The 27,947-nt window shown below is 47.4% G+C and overlaps 1 protein-coding gene across 3 annotated transcripts in view; it reads right to left on the bottom strand.

Moving 5' to 3' along the window:
- IRAK2 (interleukin 1 receptor associated kinase 2) overlaps window positions 1-27,947 on the bottom strand; it is a 58,507-nt gene that overhangs the window by 13,755 nt on the left and 16,805 nt on the right. For 2 of the 3 annotated variants that reach the window (XM_059161717.1, XM_059161718.1), the window contains exons 3-10: window positions 17,961-18,071; window positions 13,099-13,223; window positions 10,986-11,180; window positions 10,838-10,902; window positions 7,976-8,090; window positions 5,962-6,071; window positions 4,060-4,255; window positions 481-543 (exon numbers count right to left, since the gene is read on the bottom strand). In XM_059161717.1, coding sequence (XP_059017700.1) covers window positions 481-543; window positions 4,060-4,255; window positions 5,962-6,071; window positions 7,976-8,090; window positions 10,838-10,902; window positions 10,986-11,180; window positions 13,099-13,223; window positions 17,961-18,071 — 980 coding nt within the window. The remainder of the gene's footprint in view (window positions 1-480; window positions 544-4,059; window positions 4,256-5,961; window positions 6,072-7,975; window positions 8,091-10,837; window positions 10,903-10,985; window positions 11,181-13,098; window positions 13,224-17,960; window positions 18,072-27,947) is intronic. The other variant, XM_059161719.1, reaches the window with a different exon arrangement.

Genomic DNA, 27,947 nt, shown 5'->3' with positions numbered 1-27,947 from the left:
GAACGTCATGACCCAATCAATCTCAGTGGGATTTTGTGATGACTGAGAAAGATAATATATGTAAAGTGACAAACAGAGTCTGGCTCCACTGTTACATTTTTGAAATGACCCCGTATGTGTACATATGTGAAAGATAAACCTTTGAACCTACAAAATGAAAACTACTGCTTTTATTACAGGAACCTGCTTAAGAGGACTGACTTTTTCCAAATTCAAGACAAATCCTACATCATTGCCAGATGCGTAGAGTGAAGAAATGGGTTTCCTCTAAACATTCTAAGTTCTCTTACCATGAAAAAGTGACCATGGGCTGGTTGGTAAGGGAGGGGAGAGGTTAAGATTACTTTGCAAATCAAGCTGTAGACTGAGACCTCATAACCATCTGTAAAATGGTTACTGTGGAGGTTCTTGCCCTCCTGAGCAACCCCCCACCCCCACAACCCCCAGTAGCTGTGAGCCAGAAGTGACTGGTTCCCTTACCAGGTAAACGGGGCTTCGGTTGTTATCCATTGCAGGGATGCCGGTGAGGACCTCAGCTAGCACCTGGAGAGAATATGCAGTTAGCATGGTTCAGACACTCAAGCAAAAGTTCAGGCTAGAGACAGAGGCCAAGAGCAATGACTCTTCTTACTAACAAAGACGGGGAGCTCCAGGCCCTACTCTGCCATTTGCCAGTATAAACACTTGCCCAAAGTCAGGAACATGGGAATATTACTCAATACCTCCTCCAACTAAACATATCACCCAGCTGCTAATAGAAGCTTTGAATGAACAGCAAGTCAGGGAGGATGGAAACCAATGTGCATATTTTTTTTTTTAAAGATTTTATTTATTTATTTGACAGAGAGAAACCACAAGTAGTTGGAGAGGCAGGCAGAGAGAGAGAGGAGGAAGCAGGCTCCCTGCCAAGCAGAGAGCCCCATGCGGGACTCGATCCCAGGACCCTGAGCTCATGACCTGAGCCGAAGGCAGCGGCTTAACCCACTGAGCCACCCAGGCGCCCCCCAATGTGCATATTACCATCAGTTTTATATGTATATGTGTAGCCATATAAATACATAATGTATATGTTTATATATGTATACTGTATATTTATATTAAAATATGTATGTATATATAAATAATGCATGTGTAAATATGTATATTTACATGCATATACTATATACTTATATATAAATGTATACTATACACACACATTTTTGCATATATACATGTATCTACACACACATACTATATTTTAAAGATCATTTCATTTAAAAACCCATCAAAAACGGTAAGCAAGCATTGCTATGTCAGTTGCAGGAAAGGAGGAATCCATGTACATAAGTCTATTCTACACAGAAAGTCTCACTGACATTTAGATGTTTAAACATAACTTTAGAGCATGTTTCATCCTAGGCCTTTATTAACATGACCTGTTCATTAATTCACCCACTCACAGAAGGAGCAGAGCTCTACACCAGTGTGAGACACCACAACACTGACAAACCATGATGTGTGTCTTCATAAAGGGGAAAGCTGCTTTGAACAGAAATTCTCAACAGACCATAGTGGTTAAGGGCTCTCTACAGTCAGGCCTTCCTGGGCTCAAATTCTGACTCTCTTCCCTAATCACTAAAGGGCTAAAATCTGAGCCTGCATTCCTACCTGGTAAATGGTGATCTGCTGGTTGTGAATATAAGGAAGTGAGTACTCCACCCTGAATTTCAAATCTCTCTCCCACAACCTCCCTCCAAGCAAGTCGGAATAGTCACGTTTGCTGCCAAGAAATCCTCTGTCCTCAAAGGAACGACCTGATGGGTTAGTTAGACCGGCAGTGGCCAGCAGGGGGCAGCAGAGGGCACCCTGCAGCGCGTGAATGGGAGCAAGCTGAAAAGGGATTCCCCAACCAGCTCCTGGCCGGAAGGGAGGAAGAACAGGGGTAATGAATACACAGACATTCCCTTCTGCCTCTTCCACAGGCAGGCTCTGTGCTGAACCTTTTAGAGAGGCCATTTAATGCTCACAAAACAACAACAACAAGACGAACACTGAGAAATGCAGTGTTCCCAACCGGAAGGATCAGAGTTCAGAATCATACTGTCAGTTAGTGGCAGAGCTGGGAAAAAAAAGGTGAAGGGAGCCAGTGGGCACAGAATGCATAAACTAATTTTAAAAATTGTTGCATCAACAGCTGAATTAAAAAGTCAAGGGTTGAGGCGCCTGGATGGCTCAGCTGGTTGAGCGTCTGACTCTTGATTTCAGCTCGGGTCATGATTTCAGGGGTGTGTAATGGAGCCCACATTGGGCTCAGGGCTCAGCACTCAGTACAGAATCTTCTTGGGATTCTCTCTCTCCTCTCCCTCTGCCCACTCACACTCTCTCTCTTAAAAAAAAAAAAAAAAAGGAGGGGTAAACAAAGATCAGAAATGAGGGTGTGAAAGTAGGAATACCAACTACCACCACAATAATAAAGTGCAGGGTACCTGCTAACTATTTGCATTATCGTATTAGTCTCCATATTTGTCACTAACCCCTTTCACAGAGGACAAAACAGGCCCAGAGTTACAGGTCAGGTACCCAGGGTCACAGAGTTGAAAGTAACTAAGCTGGGACTCAAACCCACACTCTCACACTCTACCCTGGATTGCCTGGCAGCCTCAGGGGTCAGTCCTGCTGGTTTTTAGAGGAGCAAGAGCCTTGGCTGGCCCCACTGAGCTCCACTGAGCCACTCACAGTGGAGTTGATGGGGGCAAGGAAACCGGAAGAGCCCACGGGAGATAGGAGGAAGCAGAATCTGGCATCTAGAGGTCAGGATCAGAGCAGAAGGTGGCTCAGGGAGGCCACGAGTGGGAGAGGTGGATAGACAAGAGATGGGACAGAGAAGGAGGATGCACAGAGTTGGAGGCTAGAGAGGAGAGAGAAGTCACAGTCTAAGAGGCAGCTGTTTGCTCCTGACAAAAGCCAACCAGAGACTATCACTTTCTTCAGCCAGCATTTCCCAGACTTGGTTCCATGGGATACTGGTATGGAGAGAGACTGAGGAAACAAGGTTCCACAGTCAAATGATTTTGGGAAATGCTGCATACCATTTGCCCAGCTATGGTGAATTCACAACTAAATTAGATTAAAGGCTCACTACCATATTAAAGTCTCTGATTAATTTTATGGTAAAGAAATCTGCATGACTCTGCTTAACCCAGCATTGATCATACCTCTTTGGCCATGAAACCCTTTAAATACATCAAACCTACAGAGACCTCAAGGGTGTTCCACAGAAATATACTTTGGAGACTGCTATATTCAGACCATGAACTCCTGAGGGAAGGGCTGTGTTTGAGTTACGTTTTTATTCCCAGTGCCTGGCACACAGTGATGACAGACAGGATGGTGGTGTGAGGAGGGAGGAAGGATGCACAAGTGGATACTAAACGGACAGGTGACTGTTGAATGGATGGATATTGGAGGGACAGTTGAATGGATGACTGGACAGATGGATGGACAATGTGAGCCAACAGGATAGACCGTTAGATAGCTGGCTGGCTGGGAAAGAGAGAAGGAAAGAGCCTCACAGAAGCTGGACATTCATGAGTAACAATACTTCAAGGGCTGGCAAATTTTTTCTGTAACAGGGCTAGACTGTAAGTATTTTAGGCTTTGTGGGCCACAAACCAAATTTCTGTCATATGCTGTTTTTTTTTTAAAGATTTCATTTATTTATTTGAGAGAGAGCACAAGCAGGGGGCAGGGGCAGAGGGAGAGGGAGAAGCAGACTCCCCAATGAGCAGGGAGCCCCATATGGGGCTCAATCCCAGGACCCCAAGATCATGACCTGAGCTGACACCAGATACTTAACTGACTGCGCCACCCAGGCTGGCATCTTTTATTAGCATCTTTTATAAATGTACTATTCTTAGCTACAGGCTGCACAAAATACGCCCCAGGCCATAGTTTGCCAGCCCTTACTTTACTTCGATGGACTATATCTAGGGAGCTCTATTATATCTTCTGCTTACAAAGACGCTGTGGGAAGGACAAATGAGGACAGGCCCAAGGCCAGGCAGAGAAGGGAGCTCTTACAATTCCACAGCTGAAGATGTCTACTCGTTTTGTCAGCTGCCCCACCCTGATGAAATCTTCCGGCAGATACGCAGCTGAGGCCTGGAAAAGATGAGTCTTCATCATGGTGTATCTTGACCTTTTGTTGTCAGGACACAGGTGAGCCATTGGATGAGCCAGCTTGGGGGTGAAGGTTTGGTCTAGCAAAACATTGGAGCTGTGGAAAAGAAAGCAGAGAGAACTTTCTCACTTGGAGCTGGACAGGAAGAGATTGCCATGGAGACCCTTTCAGACAACAACTTCACAATAAGCAGCAGTGGCCCTGGCAAGTTAAGAGTCACTTTAGACCCTCTGCCTGGATTTTCTGAGCTGGTCCCGGTGAGGGAAGGGGGTGGAAACGCACTTCCACCAGCAAAGGAGGACAGAGCTGAGATTAGTTGTGCTGTCCCAGGAATGGCCTTTGGGGTGGTCAGCAAGGTACGGCCCCCCTGATCCCCACAGATGTCAAACCCTCATCAAACTCAGCTTGCCTAGACCGTGGGCTATGGAGGCTTGAGCCCCTCTAACACTGTTGTGAGCTCTGGCTCTGGCCTGACAGACTCGAGTCTAAATGCTACGATCCCTTGTGATTGGTCCTGCCCAGATCATGGGACTATGAAGAACAATAAAAACATTATTGGACCTGGGCATCTGACCTGTGGGAGTCAACACTCTCAGAAGCTACTTCAAAGGGAAAAACAAACAAACAAGAAAACAAATTACATGGATAAAAATAATCAAACTAACCCTAAACAGTTGTTTAAAAAAATAGACATCAGGGGTGCCTGGGTGGCACAGTCGGTTTAGAGTCCGACTCTTGGTTTCAGCTCAGGTCATGATCTCAGGGTTGTGGGATTGAGCCCCCCACTGGGCTCCACGCTCTTGGGATTCTCTCTCCCTCTCCCTCTTCCCCTCCCCCTCACCTGAAATAAATAAATCTTAAAAAAAAAAAAAAAAAAAAAACAGGCATCAATTCCAATATCCACTATTAGGGGTAGTTAAGTAAATTATGGGCCAATCCCTTCAACAGAAAACTAAGAAGTCACTAAAAATGATGTCATGCCACATGAGGAAAGGTTTGCCTTGTTTAAATAAAAGGGTAAGAAAGAAAACGTGAATTGGTAAGCAGACACAGTGCCCCCTTAGGGTTAGGACTTCGTGTGGGCAATGGTTGAAGAAGTCAGGGCACCAGGGCCAGAATGACCTCTCACCCTCTCACCCTTTCATTTCCTTTCTTGCTATTACAATTGTCTGTGTGATCAAGCAAGAATCAGGGAGGAAAAAAGAGGACAAGGCTTCTACTAGCCAAATGGAAAACTTGGAGGAAGTATGAGTTCTATGGTTTCAAGGTCAGTTGTGCCAGATTTTCTGGTATTTTCTGGAGTCTCTCCATGCTGCCAGTCTCCAGACAGGACTCTTGTTGTCCTCATGTCCCAGGGAGCATGGTGCTAAGATACTGGGTTGCACACCTACCCTGCAGGAAGCTTCCCTGACATGAATTGCTTTTACCAACAGATACATAAGCAGGGGGTGCGCGTCCAGGAAGATGCTGAGTGAGGAGCTCAAAATCCTAGGGGCCTTGGCCCAAAGCTCCAGGATCAGGTCCAGACCAGCTGCTGGGTTGGAAGTAAAAGGCATCAGGGATGTGGGGTATGCGCTGGGAAAACACCAGCTCAAAAAGACAAGCACGGTGACAGGGAGGCAGTGTGTGGGGACAGCAGAAACCCTGAGTTTTGAGGGAATAACAAAGAAAGATAGAAGAGACCCAGGAGAGGTGGGTGGGAGGAGCCATCCAAGGGCAAAAGAGACCGAGGGAGAGGAAGGGGCGCAGGATGTGTGTGGCTGGACCCCTGCAGTGCAGGCCCTCGAGACCCCCTCCCTCACCTCTTGACATTGCCATGGATGATCTCCAAGCTGTGCAGGTGCCCCACAGCACGAAGCAGCCCAGAGCAGATGCTGGCGCGCTGGGGCCAGAGGAGGGCGTCTGTGCCTCCCTAAATTAAAGAAAAAGGGAGAGAATCAGTCACACCTCTGCCTTTTCCAAGTCCCAATGAGCTCCCAGCTCCCGTCTCTCCTCCAGACCATCCCATCCTCTGTGAGGGGGCTCAACCAGCATGGTGTACTGGCAGGGTACCATTCTGACATCAGCAGACCTCGATATAAATCCCAGCTCAGACACGCACTAGCTGTGTGACTCTGGGAAAGACGCTCAATGTCCCTGAGCCTTGATTTCTGCTTTAGCTATAAAATGAAAGTGTTAACCCCATGCCTCTCTAGGGTTGCTCTAAGGACTCAGAGGACAATATGGTAGGGGGTATATGGTATATGAGTATACGGTACACACCTAGTATGGTGCCCGCCACACAGTGGGTGCTCAGTAACCTGCAGCTGTTTTTATCACGACTATACAGTGGCAGGTCTGGAATTTTCCTTTAGGAGAGGGCTCCTGGGAGAGGGGATGAGGAGCTTGTGTTAGCACACTAAGCACATGGGCCTAATGGCAATTTTATGTGTATTTGGGGAGACCTCATGGGGGCTGGTGGGGATTACAGGGTGAGCTAAAACCCTCACCATCCCCCAGGCACTGTTGTTCTAGGACTGAAACTCCAGGCTCAATCACTACTTATTTTTTAAGCCCCATCATAGGTCCCACATCCTCTGAGAGCTGGCCTTGCTTGTAGATTCCTTCTCAAAAACTCTGGAATTGGGGCACCTGGGTGGCTCAGTGGGTTGGGCCGCTGCCTTCAGCTCAGGTCATGATCTCAGGGTCCTGGGATCGAGTCCCACATCAGGCTCTCTGCTCAGCAGGGAGCCTGCTTCCCTTCCCCTCTCTCTCTGTCAAATAAATAAATAAATAAATCTTAAAAAAAAAAACTCTGGAATTTACAGCCACATGAACCCTGTTTAAATTCCAGCCCTGACACCTGTCAGCTGTGTTCCTTTGGGCAGGTTGCTTTGCCTCTCTGCGCCAGAAACTCCTTTTTTTGGAAAACAGCGGGGAGAGGGGGGATACCTCTTGAGTTGTAGCTAGGCCTGAAGGGGACAAGTGTAAAACCTTTATCGTGGTGTTTTGCACACAGCAAGAGTGTAGCAAACCTAAAAATCATTATTATACCATGAATAACCGTTTTGTCTGGTCTCTGTTAAGGGAAGCAGTAATTCTCTTGCAGAATAAATCTTCCTCCTATTTGAGGATTTTATGGGAGGGAGATTGTTTTTAAAATTGTAGTTTTAGGGGCTCCTGGGTGGCTCAGTGGGTTAAAGCTCTGCCTTCAGCTCAGGTCATGATCTCAGGGTCCTGGGATCAAGGCAGGGAGCCTGCTTTCCCTACCCCACCCCCCACTCCACACCCTGCCTCCTTGTGATCTCTCTGTCAAATAAATAAATAAAATCTTTTTAAAAATTGGGAGTTTTAATTGGTATTATGCTCACATGCTGTAACATGCAAAAGGTACTAAAGGGCATAGAGTAAAAATTCCTCTCCTTTCCCACGCCCTAGCTACCTAGGTCACTTCCTCAGAGGCAGCCAAGATACCAGTTTTTTTTATCTTTCCAGAGATAGCCCATAAGGACACAAGCAAATAGCTATATAATAGAATAGCATTTTTAGCAAATAAAAATTTGCTTCTACTTCTCCATACTCTGTATCTCTTAATTACTTTTCTTGTCCTATTGCCTTGACTATCACCCCCAGAACAATGTTAAATAAAATTAGTACTATGGGATACCTTTGTCTTGCTCTCGTCAAATAATTTTTTCGTAGGTTTTTACGTGAAGATGTGTAGCCAGATCTTATCTATTCCAGCCTAACTTCTCTCCTGATGTCCCCTCTCCCCTCCAGAAGTCCCTAACTGGATGCTATCTGGTTCTGTTCTCTGACCATGACCCAGCCCCTTACCTGACCCTGGAGTCTGTCCTGTAAAGAGCCATTTGCCATGTACGGGTAGATCAGGCTGCAAAGCTGATTTCCAGTGCAGAAGCCCAGCAAAGGTAAGACGTTGGGGTGGCAACATCTGAAATCACATATTAGTGCAGAGGTGAGGAGTCAGACAGAAAGAATAAACAGACTGCTCTAATTCCTCACCTCCCACCCCTCTTCTGCCCCCTCTACCCATGAGGTCACCAGTGAATTCCCAGATACCAAATGCTCTGATCCCTGAAGACCCAGTACCAGGGTAGAGAGATGAAAGCTGCCTGCCTTCAACAAGCATGAAGTCAAGGAGCTCAGACCTACCCTACCTCACTGCTCTGCTGCACAGAACACCCAAACCAGCCCATCTTCTAGAAACAGAGGCTTAGAGGTTAAGGAACTTGCTCACGATCATGACCAGCATGCAGGGAAGGCAGGATCAGATTGCAGGGCTGCTGGGACTCCCAGGACTGGGTTCTTCCCTGAAATCCTCTTCTCCTAGGTTCTGAGTCACTGTTCCCTCCTGACTCTCTTCCTACCTCTCTGACTGCTTTCCCCTGGCTTTTTTCACCAAGACTCTCCTCCTTTGCCTTCCTCTGAAAGCTCAATACCTCCGGCTCAGCTCATCATCTTGTTTGATCAGCTATGTCTCCAGGTATGCTCCCCCAAAATCTCTCATTGCAGCCCCTTCCTAAGCTCTAGAACTGAATGTCTGTTTGCATTCTGATGCTCAGGTGAAAAACTTCGACTCAACAGGTCCCAAACCCACTCGGTGCCCAGTTGTTTGGGATAACAAATCCCCAAAAGGCACCTATGCAGTCTCTATGCAGTTTCCTGGAAACCTCCTTACCTCCCCACCTAAATGGTCAGCATTCATGGTCATAAACAGTTTTCCAACTGTCCCTTTCATTCACCCCTCCTCCACCCTGAATCAGACCCTGATGGATGCTCCACAGGACTATTATAATGGACTCCTGGCCAATCCCTCCTGTCCTCCTCCACTCCCTGCAGGCCATAATACTGCACTTTTCATACTCAAGAGAGTCATTTACACTCAATCCCTTCTGGACCATAAACATTCCCAAGGCAGGGGCTGTGTATCTTCCCTAAGACCAAAAAAGGCCTTGGCAACCCACAGCTGCCCAGTCAATGAATGGGATGTCTGTCAACTCGGGGAAGTACTTTGCAAAAATGGAAAGGGGAATTATACTTTCATTTTTTGATTAAATATGTGTGTGCTTATTCATACACAGGTACAAATAGAGAAAAGATTAAAGAAAATATATTGAAATACTAACACAGAAGTAGTCATTTATAGGTACTACGGAAAACAGGTGACTTTTTTTTTCTTATTTATTATTTTCTTGAACTCTTAAGACACTCTACACTAATCACACATTCCTCGCCCAAGGCTGCGTGTTGGTAGAGAGCAACTTGCCAAGGTTGAATGACAGTGGATGTCCAGCGCCTGACAGGTGCCAGACAGGCCTTTGTTAAATTCATCAGTCAGTGATGGCAGAGCCAGAACAAGTCTCCCCACGTCCTTCCCGTTCTTTTTGCCAGTCCCCTGCCAGCTCCGGGACAGGCAGGCTCACTTCCCTTCTCAGCCTCAGTTTCCCCATCTGTAAAATGAGCAGGTTTGAGGAGGGCTTTTGAAGGTCTTTATTGCTCAGGACTTTATGGCTCAAAATTTCTCTGTTGGGGTGCCTAGGTGGCACAGCCGGTTGAATATCAGACTCTAGTTTCCCCTTCGGTAATGATCTCGCTCCACGCAGAGTCTGCTGGAGACTCTCTCTCCCTTTCTCTCTTCCCCTCCCTGCTCTCTCTCAAAATAAAGAAATAAATCTTTTTTAAAAAAAAAGTCTCTGCCAAAGGCTAGACAGTAAATATCTTAGACTTTGTAGGTCAATATGGTCTCTGCGGCAACCACTCAACAGTGCACTATCCCACACAAACAGCCAGAGAGAAGACAGAGATAAGTGTAACTGTTCCAATAAAACTTTATCATGGACATGGAAATCTGAATTTCATATACTTTTCATGTATCATGAAATCTTCTTCTCATAATTATAATGGAGAACCCATTCTTAGCAATCAGACTACACACACACAGGCATGGCCTGATCTGGCCCACTGGGCATCATTTGCTAAGTCCTACTCTGGGGCAACACCGTTTTGAGATGGATTTGCCATTGGAGTTGGAAACAGTAAATCTCTGACCATCTCAAAAAAACAGGATAGAAACAGATTTCTTCCACCATGGAAGGAAAGAGCTGGGCCAAGCGAGCCAAGAGAATTTGATAATTCTAATCCATGCATATAGGTGCTTCAGAGAAAAAGCATGGACTACGAAGCCAGACCAACCTAGGTTCAAATTCTAGCTCTGCTACTTACCAGCTGTGCGATCTTGGACAAGACACTTAACCTCTCTGGGCCTCAATTTGCACATGTACAAAACAATGCTGATAGGAGCAGCAATGTTACAAGGTTCTTATGAGGATTCAGTGAATTTTTACATGTGGAATTTTAAGACATGCCTGGCATACAGGAAGCACTATCTCAAGGTTAGCCGTCATCATTAAGTAAAGTATTTTCCAGGGACGCCTGGGTGGCTCAGTTGGTTAAGCAGCTGCCTTCGGCTCAGGTCATGATCCCAGGGTTCTGGGATCGAGTCCCGCATCGGGCTCCTTGATCGGCATGGAGCCTGCTTCTCCCTCTGCCTCTGCCTGCCTCTCTGTCTGCCTGTGCTCACTCGCTCTCTCTCCCTCTGTCTGTCTGACAAATAAATAAATAAAATCTTTAAAAAAAAAAAAAAAAAAAAGTAAAGTATTTTCCAAAGGGGAGGCTTACCTGCGACAAATTTGTACCTCTGCCTGGAAGAATTTTTCGACTGATCCTGGACCTGAGTAGGCCACCTGTGGGAAAAGACAATGAAACATGAAAATCCAGGCTCACCAGTAGAACTTCCACCCCTTACTTGAAACCAAGAAGTGCTCGCCTCTCTGAGCTTCTTGAAGACAAATGGTGTGCCATGCCTTTGCCCTTTGTAGATGTCAGCAAAGGTCCCCTCACTGATTTTGTGGTTTTGGTTGAAGTTTTCAGTTGCCTGGACCACATCTGCCTCACTCCAGAAAAGGCTGTCTTCAGCTTGGCTCACAAGTGTTTCCTGCTTAGGAATGGAGGTACTAAAGCCCTGGGAATGCAGACAGAAGAGATGGAGATTAGTATGGGATTAAAATGGAAACTATTTTTTCCCTACTACCTCAGGGAATCTTAGCTCATCAAAGCTGAAGAGGTGGGGGAATTCATCTTGTCCAGTGAGGAGAAATGGTCCTTTATAGGACATGGATAGGGCCCGGTCAAATCCCAGCTCTGCCTCTAACTGGCTCCGTGACCTTGGGGAAGCAGCTTAACCTCTCTGAACCTTAGTTTCCAGAGCAGCAAAAATGAAGATAACCATAGTACTCCGGAGCTTAATCCTGCAGACCAATTAAAATGTGAATATTCCTGGCACGTGGCTACGGTTTTTGCTTTGTCTTTTTCCCCAGTTTACAAAAGTGAGAACCAAGGGGGTCAGAGAGCTAAGGTGAGGTCACACAGCTGGTCAGCAGCTGAACTGATGCCCCAGGTCCTACACATGGTATACATGCTGGGAAGCAGGATCTAGGTTCACACAAACAAATGCAATTCTGTGTGAGTCTCTGAAAAGCAGCTCTCCCTCAGTCACGTACCTTCTTAAAAATAGGTGTACAGAGGTTTAACTTTTTTTAAGTTATCTATGCTCTTACAGTTTTTGAAAATTAGAGGGTGAATACCATCCACGATCCCATTATCCACTGAACTGCTATGAGAGTTTAAAGTATTTCTTATAAATTAGATACACGGGATTTCTTTTCCTTTTTTTTTTTTTTTTTTTTAAGATTTTATTTATTTATTTGACAGAGAGAGAGAGAGAGATCACAAACAGGCAGAGAGAGAGAGGGAAGCAGGCTCCCTGCTAAAGAGACAGAGAGGGAAGCAGGCTCCCTGCTAAACAGAAAGCCTAATGCGGGGCTTGATCCCAGGACTCTGAGACCATGACCTGAGCCAAAGGCAGAGGCTTAACCCACTGAGCCACCCAGGCACCCCAGGATTTCTTTTTAAAATCAGGATCATGCCATACACATAGTTTTGTCTTCTGGTGATTTCACTTAACACTATACCATGATCAGTCCACCAATTAGTAAATGATCTTTGAAGATTAGTAATTATGTATTAAAAAACAAAACAAAAACATGCTTAAGTGCTCGTCTCCTTTATGGAAGAGTCTCATTAACCAGACCCATGTAGCATTGGCTTTTCTGCTAGGCACCCTGCCCAGGATACTTTTAGAGGCCCACAAAAATATTTTGATTTCTTTTAAAGCCAGAAGAATAAGAGTGAACTTTTAGAGTCAAAGAAATTGTTTTAATTTTTTAATACAGGTTGGATTGGGTTCATCTTTGTGCAGTGCAATTGTAAAATATATTCCCAGATTTACCTCTTTTTTTTTTTTTTTTTTTCATGAAGGAGAGAAAAGGCCCACAAAGGCAAAAGTGTCTAAGACCCTAAAGGTCACATGTGGTCCTGGACCCAAGTCACTGCAAATTCGGGATAATTCAGACATGTATGGGGTGGGAAAGGGTTAGAAGAGAGGTGGTTTGTAAGCAAATGACTTAGTATACATGTAACCAATATATTTTGTGGGGAGAAAGATACCATGTATCAGTTCCCATCAAACACAAAGAATGGAAAAGCACATTTAAAAACATGTATTTGTGTAAAGGGCACCCCCAATGCCAGGGCCCCAGGCCCTAGCTGCATTGATAGCCTGCATTTAGTCTTGGAAGCTTGGAGTAATTCCTTTCTCCCTATCCCCTTAACCCCTAGCCCGCATTTTGGTCTTTTTTTTTTCTTCCCATTTTATTCATTTATGTCATCTCTATACCCAACATAGGGCTCGAACTCATGATCCCAAGATCAAGAGCTGTAAGCTCTCCTGACTGAGCCAGCCAGGAGCCCCAGCACATTGCATTTTTGAGTGGGAGCCACAGCTGGGGGTTGGGGGAGGAAGGTGGTATTCCCAGATTTACCTTTGAATCGGATGAAACAGGAAAGTCAGTTTTTAAGGAATGAGGGTCATCTGCAGAAGGAGGCGGGAGGTTGGCTCTGGCTGGAGCACGCCCTGAAAGGGAGGGACCATGGGTCTGGCCGTGCCCTAGAAAAGAGGAAGACAGGAGGGGTTGGCAACCAGTTCCCACACCAATTTCTCCTTCATTCCACAAACACTTTTTGTCACCAATGACACCTGCTATTTCCTGACACCCCCACGGGCCAGCCTATACGCTCCTCACGAGCCACCTTAGTGACACTCTGTGACAGCCCCCAAGTTTGGTTCCATATATGATTCCCACTGGGCCAGGGGAGAAGTAGAGGCACTGGAGGTGGCTACTGGCTCAGGGCCACTCAGCCAGTAAGTGGCAGGGCCAGGCTTCGGATGGACATCCATGTGACTTCCAAGCCCTACTCTGGCCCACCTCCCGCACAAAGAGCAATGAAGGACATAGAGGTGATTAACGGCGGAGCCCGCCTTCCGGAAAACTCCATTGCAGCAGCAATGGCCATAACCAGCCTCCAAGGGCAGAGGCAGCAGAGAGGCCACCCAAGCAGGTTGGGAGGCCAAGGAGGGTTTCACAGAGGATTTCAAAAAAGTGGATAGCGGGCACTGAAGGAGTAGGACTGACTGTGGGGAGGTATGAGAGCAGGCAAGCCCAGGCATGCAGAAATTACTCAGGCATGCCTAGCTAGCAAACACCACTGTCACACAAGGCCCTGCTCTAAATGAGTCAATGTGTTAAGTCTCTTAATCATGATGACAATCCTAGGAGACAGGTACTATTACCATGTTCTCTTTATAGATGGTGAAACTGAGGCAGAGAGAGGTAAAGAAACCTTTCTAAGGGCACACAGTCAGTGGCTCTAGAGTCCATGGTTTTGTTTTTTTGTTTTGTTTTGTTTTTAGGCAGGCTCCATGCAGGGCACCCAGTGCAGGGCAGGGAGCCCAAGGCAGGGCTTGAACTCACAGCCCTGAGATCAAGACCTGAGCTCAAATCAAGAGTTGGCAGCTCAGCTGACTGAGTCAATCCAGCATCCCCAGAATCCGTGCTCTAAACCCTTAGAGAATGAAGAAGATTCGGGAGAGAGAGGGCTTGAAGAGTAGTTTGGGGTCACGTAAAAGCCAGGTTAAAGAAGTGACATTTCTTCGAGGGGCACCAGAAAAGGATTAACCTGAACACTAACAAGGCAGTCTGGAGTCTGATGAATTAGAGTGGGTGCAAGCCAGGGTGGAGATGGCATGAGGGACGAGCTGTGGTGGCCGATCCACGCAGGAACAGGCCTTGGCCAGAAGCCAGAAGCTTCAGATGTCATCATCTGGGATGGCCTCTGAGTAACTGGGCACCAGCCCTCCAAGGGAACCTGGCCTTGACCCTAGGGTGGCTGGCCCAAGCCTCCTATTTCAGGTATTTCTGGTTTATAACATCAGGAAATGAGGGATTAATCTGGAACTTTGGCCATAAAAAAGAAAATTAATTCGGAAGACTGAAAATAGCACCCTGATGAAGCTAGAATCAGGCTTACTAAACTATCAGCCGAGGCAACTGATAAAACAAAGCTCACCTAACGCTGGCTAAGCCTCTTTCATCCTCACAGAGCCCAAGAGGAGGGGCAGCCTAAACCTCTCTCTGAGTCCACGGTTCTAGACCTCTAGACAGCTAAGAGCCCCACCACACTCTCAAATCCATGCCCACATCCACCCAAGCTTCCCAGGGGCTGCTCCCCTGTGACTAAGTGTGGAGGGGACAAGAAGGGGAGATCCAGGGCCCTGTTCTCCCTAAAGACACCAGGGGAGCCTGCCTTAGACACTCCCACTCAACCTGCCCACCTTCTCTCCTTCACCCAGACCCCAAGCCTCCTCCAGCTTCACCCAGCTCCTTCCCTATTTTCTCTCAGGCCTTTGTCCTGTAAAAATCCTCCTGCTTCTCAGGTGATCTTGTCCAATACAGGCCTCTGTTGGCCAGACCAGAGACCTCTGCTGACACACCACTGCTGCCTCTAACCACACCCTTCCTTCTCTCAGCCTTGGCTCAATACCCCTGGCTTGGGTCCCCAAACTGTGGTCATGTTTATCTCTCTCCTAATTGTTAGCTGTGTCTCTGTGCCGCCTCACTGTGAGTGACTTGAAGTTTTTCTTTCAATCGGCTTTAATTCACACATGATGTATTTACCCTTGAAATCCCCAGAGTTTTTTACGCGTGAGATATACATCTTTTCTAACATCCGAGCTCTCTTGAATCACGGGGATCCAGGGTCCATGCCCTGGGGACCGCTGCTCTAGACTACTCCATTTCCCTCCTGCTTCTCCTCTCAAGTTCTGCCCTATGCTGGCCCCACCCAGAGTTGGCCTCAGGATGGGGTTCTCACTGTGTGGATGGTCCCTCTCCCTTTGCCCATTGACCGGCAGGCCAACACTGGCTTCACATAAATCATGACTTTCTGGCTGGCTTGACGCCTGGGATTCTCCTGAGATTGGGAGGGTGTCACCGAGGTCTGCTCTTGTGACATATGAGGGCTACTAGTTGAAGGAGGAGCTCTTTATCCCTGTGGTTTTGGGGAGAAATTGAATGGGATTGGAGCCAGTGCCGCAAAACTGACAAATCAGATAAGAACTAGACTTGCTTTGTAAACGTTTGGTGGAAGCCCTGGGTCAGGGAAGACACTCAGCTTCACACATGTCCTTTCCAAAGCAATCACCCTCCATGTGCCAAAACTTTCACTAGGATAAACATTTCCTGCGGAAGTCTTTCTGGAATGTCAGCTTTCCCAAGCAGAATACACCAACTCTTGTTCTGCTGGGCTGGGTCACTACAGGCATGAGTCAAGAACACTGGGGAGGGAGGTTGCTGCATCCTGCCCTGGAGCTCCCCACCCGCTTTGTCCACATCAGTGCAAAGGCCTCTCCAGATGAGGCTGGTTTCTGCAGTAGCCCTACACAAGGAACACCAGAGTTGGTAACCCCTATCCCCTCCTCCATCTGGGCCAGCATTCCCCTAGAATTTCCCTGCTTTACTGTAATGTTTCTCTTTGGCCATCAACCAGTATCACCTTTGCTTGAGGACCACTTTCCTTTATTTTTAACTGCTGATCACAGCTCTGCCCTGGTTTTTGTTTTTTATCTTTAGCTACAGTTAACAGTTCAGACTTCCTGGCCTAGAATTATTTTCCCAGCTTCAGCCTATCTGGGGTGTCCAGAACACTGCTAATATTAACTAACAGTTGATGGGCACCTAATGGTAGCAACACTGACATGTTGCCATAGCAACTATGACATGTTGACATAGTCTCTCGTTACTGTGCCTGATTTTTTTAAGATTTTACTTATTCATTTAGAGAGAGACAGCACACGTGAGTGGGGAGAGGGGCAGAGGGAGAGAGAAAATCTCAAACAGACTTTGCACTGAGCGAAGAGCTCAATGTGGGATTCAATCTCACAACCCCAAGATCACGACTCCCCGAAATCAAGAGTCGGTCGCCCAACCAACTGAGCTACCCAGGCACCCTTTTATCTTTTTAGATAAAGAAACCGAGGTATAGAGAAGCTAAGTAATTCTCCTGCCAGGAACTGAGAGGTGGGATTCAAATACAGGTTTGTCTAATGCACACACCCAGGTGCGCTCCTCTAGGCCACTGCTGACCCCGGCTTCAGGAACAGCATCAATGAACTGAGATTTCTTGGATTTGGGAGCTTCAGCACACCACTCGGAGCCTACAGCAGAGCAGAAGGGAGGCCAGGCACCCGGGGAGAGGTGGTGAGAAGGGACACACGGGTGTAAACAGTGTGAATAATGGTACCTCTCCCCCGAGCCCCGCCCCCCCATCGCCCGACACTGCCCCAGGGAAGACATCTGCAGGCTGAGTCCTTCCATCATTTGACAAACTGTCCCCAAACCCTTCCCTGGGCACAAGGGGGTGGGAGCCCAATCTGAAGTGGTCTGAAAGGCTCTGGGACAGCAGTGTGGTTGGTGTTAAGGACAGAGGCATTTAAACCACACTACTCAGATGTGACTTCCTACTTTCGTGACCTTGAGCAAATCACCTCAGGTGCTGTGGAACAAAGCAGCAAATGTGTGAGGGGCAGAGGAGAGGAAGGTGAGGAGGTGGGCAGGCAGCACCAGTCACCACCCCACACACACAGCTGCCATGGGCAGTACGGAGTGGAGAGGTCATCAGGTTCTCAGCTGGAACCAGCAGTAGGACCCACCTGTGCTCGGGACTCAGGAAACCACAGGGAAAATACCTGGGTCCCACAGCATGTGACCTTAGCGGGCTGTGTAACTTCTCTATGCCTCAATTGCCTCATCTGTAAAATGGAATCACCATACCTAACTTGTACAGCTAACTGATTTAAAATATTTAAAAAACAAAAAAACAGTAATAAGCAGTTTATATTCTGTTGGTATCTGACTTTTTTTACTTTTTTTTTTTTAAAGATTTTATTTATTTATTTGACAGAGAGAGAAATCACAAGTAGGCAGAGAGGCAGGCAGAGAGAGGGGGAAGCAGGCTCCCCACTGAGCAGAGAGCCAGATGGAGGGCTCGATCCCAGAACGTTGGGATCATGGCCTGAGCCGAAGGCAGATGCTTTAACCCACTGAGCCACCCAGGCGCCCATTTTTTTTTACTTTTTAAATTCAATATATTGTGAGCATGTCTCCATGTATGTATATACATCCACAACATTTTTAACAGTGTTGTATTGTTCTGTCATTAACTTTACCATCCTCCTTGTTTTTTTTCAAATTTTTGCTATTATATGCTGAGCTGAATATCCTGATAGATAAAACATTTCCTTAAATACATTTTCTTTAAATTAAAAAATTAATTTAATTTAAAATACCTGGGCCTGGAAAGGAGACTGGCCCCACAGACGGCCCCTTTTCCTGTTCTTCTTCAGTGTTTCTTACAGAAGCTGCCAACGGCCCTCCTGGCTTCACAGCGTCTGGGAGGTCTAGGAAAGAAGACTTGATTTCAGGAACTGGTTTCCATGAAGCAAGGTAGAAAGACAAAAAGCAGCTAATACTCAGTGAAGTGGGAAAGCCATCAAGAGGTGAGGTCTACAAATCAGAGATCCGGGCTCTGTTCCTGGCTCCATCTTGAATTCACTGTGGCCGGTTAAGTTCTTCCCCTCCCGGCCTCAGCCTCCCCATGTATGTACTGGGGACACATGACAATTTCCTGTGATGGGTCCGGCTCTGACACTGAGTCACCCAAAACTAGCTTCCAATCCTACCAGCGCTGTGACCTTAGACAAGACTCTCCTCTGAGCCTGTTTCCTCAGCTATAAAGTAGAGAGGGTTAGGATGCCTGTGTAGGTCAGTGGGTTAAGTAAGCATCTGCCTTCGGCTCAGGTCATTATCCCAGGGTTCTGGGATTGAGCCTCGCATCAGGCTCCCTGTTCAGTGGGGTGTCTGCTTCTTCCTCTAACCCTTCCCCCCACCATGCTTTTTCTTGCTCACTCGCTTGCTCACTTGCTCTAGCTCTATCTCAAATAAATAAGTAAATAATCTGGAGAGGGTGCCTATCTAAAAGGGTTGTTAAGAGGAAGGTAATGGGAACATAGACTTGGAAGAGCTTTTCATCGACTATACATTTCCCCAAACATGGGAGGAAGTTATACATCTTCACCCCACCAAGTCCCTAGGGGAGCCTCTACATAAGAAAGCCTGGTTGGGGGCGCCTGGGTGGCTCAGTGGGTTAAGCCGCTGCCTTCGGCTCAGGTCATGATCTCAGGGTCCTGGGATCGAGTCCCGCATCAGGCTCTCTGCTCAGCAGGGAGCCTGCTTCCTCCTCTCTCTCTGCCTGCCTCTCTGTCTACTTGTAATCTCTCTCTGTCAAATAAATAAATAAATCTTTAAAAAAAAAGAAAAGAAAAGAAAAGAAAGCCTGGTGGTCCTATAGCTTCCCCTTCCACAAGCATGGAATCATGTCTTACAGATGGGGATCCTGCAAAGAGCCCCAAAGAGCACTAAGCATGCCACACCCAGCTGCGCAGCCTTCAAATCCTCATAAGCTGTTTGCATTTCATCCCCACTAGAAATGAGGAAACTGAGGCCTGAGCAGGTTAAGTGGCCGGCCAAAGATCACAAAGATCACACAGCCTGGACAGGCAGGACTGGCCAAAGAAGTCTGGCTGGAGGTTCCCTGGTTCTTGACAAGAATCTCTTCCCCTTTGCACCAAGGTGAGAAACCCCAAAGGTGGTGTGAGGGCGTATCTACACCGGCTCCCGACCAGCTCCTCAGAGCCTGCATGTAGTCTGTGACACAGCTTCCTCTCGCCTCCCCCACCACTGTCCTGGCATCGTCTTCAAGGGCCAGCAGCCGCCTCCATCTGGGGCAGCCTCCAGACCCCTGCCCAGGCCACATCTTGCTAAAATACAACTCTTGTCTCTTCACTTCCCTGTTTAAAGCCTTTATGAACTCCCACAGTCCAGATGAAGCGCACACTCCTCTCCCAGATCCTTATATCTCCCCATTAACTTCCAGACCAAACCCAAAGTCCCAAACCCTGCATTCAAAGCCCTTCACCATCGGGTGGTCTGGGGCGGACCCATATTTGAGAACCACAGAAACAGCGGTCCTGGAATTCTAGGGCCAGCCTCCATCTTGCTCGCACATGCACCAGGTGGGGCTAGGATGAAACATCTCCAGCCTTTGAGTCTCCCTCTGGTAGCAATTCCTCTAACAGGTAAACTGTGTCTCTCTTGAAACAAAACCCATTGTTACCAAGAGGCCAAGCTTTTCAAACCCAAGCTTTAGGACTAGAATAATAATGCCTAAGAATACATGGCACTACGCTTGTAAGGAACCACAGAGACTGATTTTCACGATAATTTCTGGTGGCTGACAGAATTGTCCGCATTTTATTTTTAAGCACATTGAGGTTCAGATAGGTGAAATGATTTGTCTCCAATCAAACAACTGGTAAGATTCAAAGCTAGGGCTGGTTTCACTGCCCCCGCTGGACTGGCTCAGCAGAAGTACTGGGACACCAGTGTTGTGCGCCCCTGAAGCCCCCGAGGCCCCTCTGCAGGTGGCACTACACCGGGGGCTGCCTGCACAAGTAGAAGAGGGTGGAAACATGGGAAGAAAGGCTACAGGGAATGCACAAAAGTAGTGAGGAGGCTGAGTGGTGGATGATGGGTGACTTTCTCCTTCCCTGACAATGACTTACTATGATCTCTTAAATGACTGAGCCACCCAGTCATCCAGGCACCCCTTATTATCTCTTAAATAAAATCGGGGTGCCTGTGTGGCTCAAAGGATTAAGCCTCTGCCTTCAGCCCAAATCATGATCTCAGGGTAGGGACTGAGCCCCATGTGGGGCTCTCTGCTCAGCAGGGAGCCTGCTTCCCCCTCTCCCTCCTCCTGCCTCTCTGTCTACTTGTGCTCTCTCTCTCTTTCTCTCTCTCTGTCAAATAAATAAATAAGATCTTTTAAATAAGTATAAAAATAAAATTATCTTATGAATGAAGTAGTAGGGCCACCTGACTGGCTCAGCTGGTGGAGCGTGGACCTCTTGATCTTGGGGTGAGCTCTGAGACCCAGGGTGGGTATAGAGTTTCCTTAAAAATAAAATCTTTTTTTTTTTAAGATCTTATTCATTTATTTTAGAGAAAGAGTGAACGAGAAAGAGTGAATGCCCAAGTCGGGGTGGTGGGGGGCTGCATGGAGGGAGAGACAGGCTCCCTACTGAGCAGAGAGCCCGATGTAGGGCTCAATCCCAGGTCTCCAGGATCATGACCAGAGCCAAGGGCAGACACCCAACTAACTGACTGAGCTACCCAGGTGCCCTAAAAATAAAATCTTAAAAAACAGAAGTAGTGGCGCGTCTGGGTGGCTCAGTGGGTTAAGCTTCTGCCTTCAGCTCGAGTCATGGTCTCAAGGTCCTGGGATCCAGCCCCGTATCGGGCTCTCTGCTCAGCGGGAGCCTTCTTCCTCCTTTCTCTGCCTGCCTCTCTGCCTACTTGTGATCTCTCTCTGTCAAATAAATAAATAAAATCTTAAAAAAAAAAAAAAAAAGAAGTAGCAGAGCTGAGCTGTTTAGAGTTCAGGTTCCGGAATGGAAACCAGCTCTGTTGATCTCATACCTCTTTCCCAAGGATTAAATGACACAGTGTGTATGACCTGCTCAGCTCTAACACAGAAACATCATGGTTGTTGCTATTATATTTTTAAAGTATCAGCTATCTCTTCAACAGCCCACATATTGAGTGTGAGGAGGGTAGGACGGGAGTCTTTCAGTTTTCATTTAACAAAACTTTGAATTATTCACACTGTTTTTAAATAATTTATTTTATATATTTTTTTATTGTGGTAAAATACTCATGACATGAAATTTACCACCTATGCCATTTTTTTTTTAAAGATTTTATTTATTTATTTGACAGAGAGAGATGACAAGCAGGCAGAGAGGCAGGCAGAGAGAGAGAGGAAGCAGGCTCCCTGCTGAGCAGAGAGCCCGATGTGGGGCTTGATCCCAGGACCCTGGGATCATGACCTGAGCCGAAGGCAGAGGCTTTAACCCACTGAGCCACCTATGCCATTTTTAAGCCCACAGTTCAGTGGCCATTACATCCATTCAGACTGTTGTTCAACCATCACTGCCACCGACCTCCAGAACCTTTCCGCTTTCCCAAACTGAACTCTGTCCCCATTAAAAACCAACTTCCCGGGATATCTGGGTGGCTCAGTCAGTTCAGTGTCCGCCTTCGGCTCAGGTCATGATCCCAGAGTTCTGGATTGAGTCTCACATTGGACTCCCTGCTCAGCGGGGAGCCTTCTTCTCCCTCTGCCTCTTCCTGTGCTCCCCCTGCTTGTGCTCACTCATGTGCTCTCTCTCTCTGACATATAAATAAATAAAATCTTAAAAAAAAAAAAAATGAAAAAGAATACTTCCCATCCCTTCCCCCACAACCCCTGGCACCTACCATTCTTTCTGTCTCTAGAAATGTGACTGCTCGCTTAAGTTTTTTAACTTGTGTGGGTGTTTTGTTTTGTTTTGTTTTCACTGTAACAGCAACTAAAAAAATATCTGCGTCTACCCTACCATTGACATGGAAAGGTATTACTACACCATTGAGTGACAACAGAGCTTACAGACCACGTAGCCAGTTTTTGGTAAAATATGTGTAACAGTATAGAAGACATCTGTGTATGAAGAGAAAAAGAAGATGAAGAACATACAAAAACTGTGAACAGTGATTATTTCTGGGTAACGTGATTATCAGTGATTTTATACTAAGGGGTGGGTTGGTGGGTGGATTGGCTTTCTGTTTATTCACACGGTAGAATTTTTCAACAAAGACCATGCATTGGGGGCGTCTGTGTGGCTCAGTGGGTTAAGCCGCTGCCTTCGGCTCAGGTCATGATCTCAGGGTCCTGGGATGGAGTCCCGCATCGGGCTCTCTGCTCAGCAGGGAGCCTGCTTCCTCCTCTCTCTCTCTCTGCCTGCCTCTCTGCCTACTTGTGATCTCTCTCTGTCAAATAAATAAATAAAATCTTTAAAAAAAAAAAAAAAAGACCATGCATTGGTTACAAAGTAAAGTACGTTTTCTAAGAACAAAAAAATCAGGAAGCAAGCTAGCTCGCTACAGTAATGACCAGCACTGGGTCTTCCGAGCTAGAGTGAGTAGCTGTTTGCTCTGGGGAATCCATCTGACCCAGATTAGCAAGCAGGCGATCTCTACATTCATATCTGACTCACTTCTGTTTCTTGCCACCCACTGTTAACGATATGTTCTTGATATTTTCACTACAAGTATTCTCACCACAACCCTGGAAAGTAGCAAGGAAGGGACCCGCCCGAGGAAGAAGGTAGAAGAAAGGAGCACTGGGGCAGGAAGGTCAGGGAGGCCAGGGCTGTGGGCAGGACTCCACCCACAGAGGGGACCCCCAGGAGAACACACACTTCATTCCCTCCCATCTGGGGTCCCCAGACCCTCAGAAGGTTCCGTGGGCCAAGCTGCTCTCATCCCACCCCCCAGGCCAAGGTCCTTTTGGCCAAAACTAAGAGCCTGTGGGGGGTGGGGGAGTCCTCCCCAGCAGCAGCCATGCAGGTGGGACCCATGGAGTCACACACCTTTGCCTTTTGTGGTATCATTCCATTTGTTTCACAGGCCCTTGTGCCAAATGACATGGTAAGCGAGCCCCGGCTGTGAAAGTGAATTGTTCAGCAGAGTGGGGACAGAGCGACCTACTCCCAGATGGTATGACATGAACCCTGTGTCCCTGCCCCCAAGAGGAAGGGACCACCCCATGCCACTCAGAGTCTCCTCTCTCTGGCCTGGGCCCTCTCCCAACACCCTCCATCCACAAACCACCCTGGGGTGAGAGGACAATCCTGTGTTCCTCAAAGAGCCACCTCAGTGGTGTCCCAAGATATCTGTGTATGGAGCAGAAGGGCCAAGGAGGCTCCTCCATGCAAGGCCAGTGACAGTGACAGCCCCAGCTCCCCTCGCACTGGGTAGGCCAGGCCTGATGCTGAAGGGGTCCTCAGACTGCAACTTCCCACAGAGGCCAGGCCCCAACTGAAGGAATGCTCCCAGCTGCACCACTTCCTGGAGGTCCCACCTGCACCCTGACCTATCTGTGAGCCCAGAAGCACCAGCACCTTCCCCCTGAGGCCTGGCTGAGACCTGGTTTCCTCATTGAGGGGACAGAGGGGGGCGGAGGGTGAACATCCTGGCCTGACCTCACCACAGCAGAGACCGACTACTGCTAGGGACTTTTTTTTACTTCTCTTTCTGCGCAAATCTTCGCCTGTCAGGACGTATGTGGCAGGAACACTGAGGCCACCAGCCCACCTGTGGCTGATCTCTAGGGCCTCCACCCATGTGGGACATAAAAGACCTCATTATGTTTTCATCCTAAGGAAGAGTTCAGCTTTTCTCTTCGCTTTTGTTGTTCTTTCACAGTGACACACAGTGGCCTACAGCTGGCATGGTGGGTCATGTGCCAGCACTCAGGGGTGAGGGACCCCACATGGGAAGGGGAGAGCTGTCCTGTGGCCTCACAGCACATTCCAGACTGACACCTACCCTCCACCTAGTCAACCTCTCAGGGTCACATGCGCCACAGAGGTCAGCTGACAGAACCCCATGTCAGGCTTACGGTGACAATCCGATGACAAATTTCAGTTTCCTGTGAAACCCCTGTCTCAGCATACTTTCAGATGTATTTGAGGTATTGACAATAAATAAGAGGTACAGGGATGCGTGGGGGTGCTCAGTCAGTTGAGTGACTGCCTTCGGCTCAGGTCATGATCCCAGGTTCCTGGGATAAAGCCCCCTGTGGTGAGCTCCCTGCTCAGCAGAGAGCCTGCTTCTCCTTCTATCCCTCCCCCTTCTAGTGTTCTCTGATTTGCTCACTATCTCAGATAAATAGATAAAAGTCTCTAATTAATAAATAAATAAATAAATAAATAAATAAATAAGAGGCAAAACATCTCCACTTCTCTTCTTGTGTTGCTGATGCCGCATCCAAGTCAGAAGGTGGGCAGTGGGCCTGGGTGGGCCTCCCTTCCCACCATCAAAACCCAGAGAGGGAGACAACATAGCTTTTCTACGTTTCATGCCTGGCGACCTGATCTCTCATGGCTGGCCAGATATGATGCCCCCTCTTCAGGCTGCCACATCCGCATGCTTATTGAAGTAAAAATAGAATATCGATGACAGGATGGGGCAAAACGTTAGTGAGAAAGGGCTGTCACAAACATTAAATCTCCCCGCAGGTTTCCTGTCTGCCAAGGGGAGGCTGGCACCATGCTGGGTGATGTCCCTCCTACGACTGAGCTCTAAGTGCAGCTTTGTGCTTTTTTCCCCTGAGATTATATTCTCAAAAAGTGATTCTACACACATCACGATTCCACAGCATCATGAAGTCCAAAAATATAAATTGTAATCATAGAGTAGAACCGAGCATAAGGGTGGGGAAGCTCCCCTCCGTTTCCAGGTCCAGCCACTACTGCTCCCACCTTGTGCCGAGGGCTAGTTTCTTAACCCTGAGAATCATTTGCATCTATCTGTGGAGTCCTGTCCCAGGACTGCCTCGGACTCAGTGGGATAAGAGAGGTAAAGCCTCCAGCCTGGGGACGGAGACAGGGCATAGACTATGCAAACAGTCAACCTCTGCCCTCTGTCCCTGCCCAAAACATGCAGAGAAAGAACCTCTGACTCCCAATTTAGGGGCTGTGAAGGAAGTATTTGGAGTGAATGGCTATGGTCAGCATTTTTTTTTTTTAGATTTTATTTATTTATTTGACAGACAGAGATCACAAGTAGGCAGAGAGGCAGGCAGAGAGAGAGGGGGAAGCAGGCTCCCTGCTGAGCAGAGAGCCCAATGCAGGGCTCCATCCCAGGACCCTGGGATCATGACCTGAGCCGAAGGCAGAGGCTTTAACCCACTGAGCCACCCAGGTGCCCTGGTCAGCATTTTAAACGCTTGAATGGAAACTGTGACTGTCAGCAGGCAATGGCACAGTCTCGGAAGGCACCATGGCTGTGGGGCAAAGTAATAGGGAACCTAGCAGGAAGAGAGGTGCAACCTGCTTCTGCCTGCCTGTGCCATCAGCAACCAACCTTGTCACACACGGGAAGACAGGTAGCTTGGGGTGCCCTCTGCCAAGACTCCCAGGGATGGGGAGGGGTTGCCAGGGTCTGAAGTTTCAGTGGCTGTGAGCAATGAGGGATGGACATATATGTTCTCAGAAAAATTAAATCAGAGTCTGGATGTTTTCGAAAGTTCCCTGGAGGAACTTTACAGAGGGATATGAGTTGGGTTTCAGGCTTAAGTGTTTGGTTTCTGGCTTTGTCACAGCATTTCCCATGCTTCCCATCAGTCGGGGTTGGGCTCCCTGGCCAGGTAACCATTCTGCCTCATGTGACAAGTGAGATGAGGACCGATACCCCAACTCCCATAGAGCAGCCATGAGGATGAAATGAGCAAGCACGAGACAGTGAAAAGCTATTATTCTTATTTCCTGTGGCTATCATCACCTTCCGCAACCACAGGTCAGGCTCTGTCCTAAGTGCTTTCTCATATGCATGACCTGTTTTTTTCTAAAGATTTTATTTTCAGGTAATCTCTGCATGTAACACAAGGCTCAAATTTATAAGAGTCACATGTTCTAAGGACTGAGCCAGCCAGGCACCTCTATGCATGGCATATTTAATTCAGGAAACACTTGAGCAAAGGGGACTCTAACTGTCAATGAGCTCTTTCCTCAGTGAGTACAACCTGGAAATCCCTCCCTCCCTTCACAGCCCTCACGATAAATAGTGATGTAATAATTATATGTGCATTCTTACTCTTCAGCTGACTCATGAGGCTGAAATGGATCCTTCTAGAACAAATAAAAGTGACTCAGCCATAACTAAAGAACCCTGGTGCCAGCTGGCATATCAGTGACAAACAGCTTTCTGGGCCCTCTTTTTTCCTTCCCCTTTTAATCTCTGGGCTGGCCCCTCCTGGATATCCAAAGTCCAACACCGATATACACACACACACACACACACACACACACAACACAGAGCACTCAAAACTCCCAACTCAAGCTAGATAAAAATTAAGTAACTCTGAGGGAATAACCTCCTAATGGACCTTCCTAATTACTCTATCTCTGGTTCTCCATTGGACCTGTACTCTATCAGCTGCTAAAATGATTTACCCTTCCTCATTCATTCATTTATTCATTCAGTCATTGTATTAGCCTCTGAGGATGCCATCCATTAACAAAACTGACATGATGTCAACATTAAACTAGTTAAATAAGAGATTTCTAATTATCAACTGGGAGAAGTTCTCTGGTGAAAACTAACACGCACACAGGGAGGGGTACCCGACAGACTGATTCCCTGGCTTAGCCAGGGAAGGCTTCTGAGGGCAGATACCATTTCAGCAGAGACTCAAATGATGGAACGAATTAGCCATGGGAAGATACAAGGGAGTCAGGGAGGAATGAGCCTTCTAAGGAGAATGTATGCAAAGGTCCTGGGGCAGAAAACAGCTTGGTATATCTCCTCAGATGAAGAATGACTCTAGTGGCTGAGCTGAATGAATGAAGGGAAAGTGGCACAGATGAGATGAAAGTGCTGGGCAAGGCTATGTGAGACCCCGCAGGCCATGATTAGATAGAACCTCATCATCAACTCCCGTGAACTGAAGTAACCTATAGGTGAGACATTGCTTACCAAACAGTCCTTTTCTCCCTCTCATACCCAGTCTCCCTTGCAAGTAAGCTGGGTCCACATGACTAGTTCTGGCCAATGGGTTTTAAGCGGAATTGCTACCATTACTTTCTGGAGGAAGCAATGAAGAGCCAGTGAGTCTCCTTTCAGGCCTCTCTTCCCCAGTCACACTGACCCTGGAAGCCGTGTGTTCAAGAAGACAGAGCCAGCTCCAAGAACGCAGGAGGCAGCACTGTACTTTCAGAAATTAGTCTGTGTAGGGGGCACCTGGGTGGCTCAGTGGTTTAAGCCTCTGCCTTCAGCTCAGGTCATGATCTCAGGGTCCTGGGATCGAGCCCCACATCGGGCTCTCTGCTCAGCAGGGAGCCTGCTTCCCCTCCCCCCCCCCCCGCCTGCCTCTCTGCCTACTTATGATCTCTCTCAGTCAAATTAATTAATTAATTAATTTTTAAAAAAAGAAATTAGTCTGTGTTGTGTTGAATAACAGAGATTTCAGACTTTATCTGTTACTGCAACATAACCTAGCCTATCCTGGGTAATGGATGATCTCAATGAGTGTTCAAAACTTGCAACCCACAGGAGCCTAATTACACTAGTTTAGCACCAAGCAGGGGTTCAGCCAAAGGGCAGCTCCTTTCATT

The sequence above is a fragment of the Mustela lutreola genome, chromosome 2 (genome assembly GCF_030435805.1).
Source record: "Mustela lutreola isolate mMusLut2 chromosome 2, mMusLut2.pri, whole genome shotgun sequence".
NCBI classification, from domain to species: Eukaryota; Metazoa; Chordata; class Mammalia; order Carnivora; family Mustelidae; genus Mustela; species Mustela lutreola.
The sequence above is the reverse complement of the archived record's forward strand: the minus strand, read 5'-3'. Positions and strand labels throughout refer to the sequence as shown.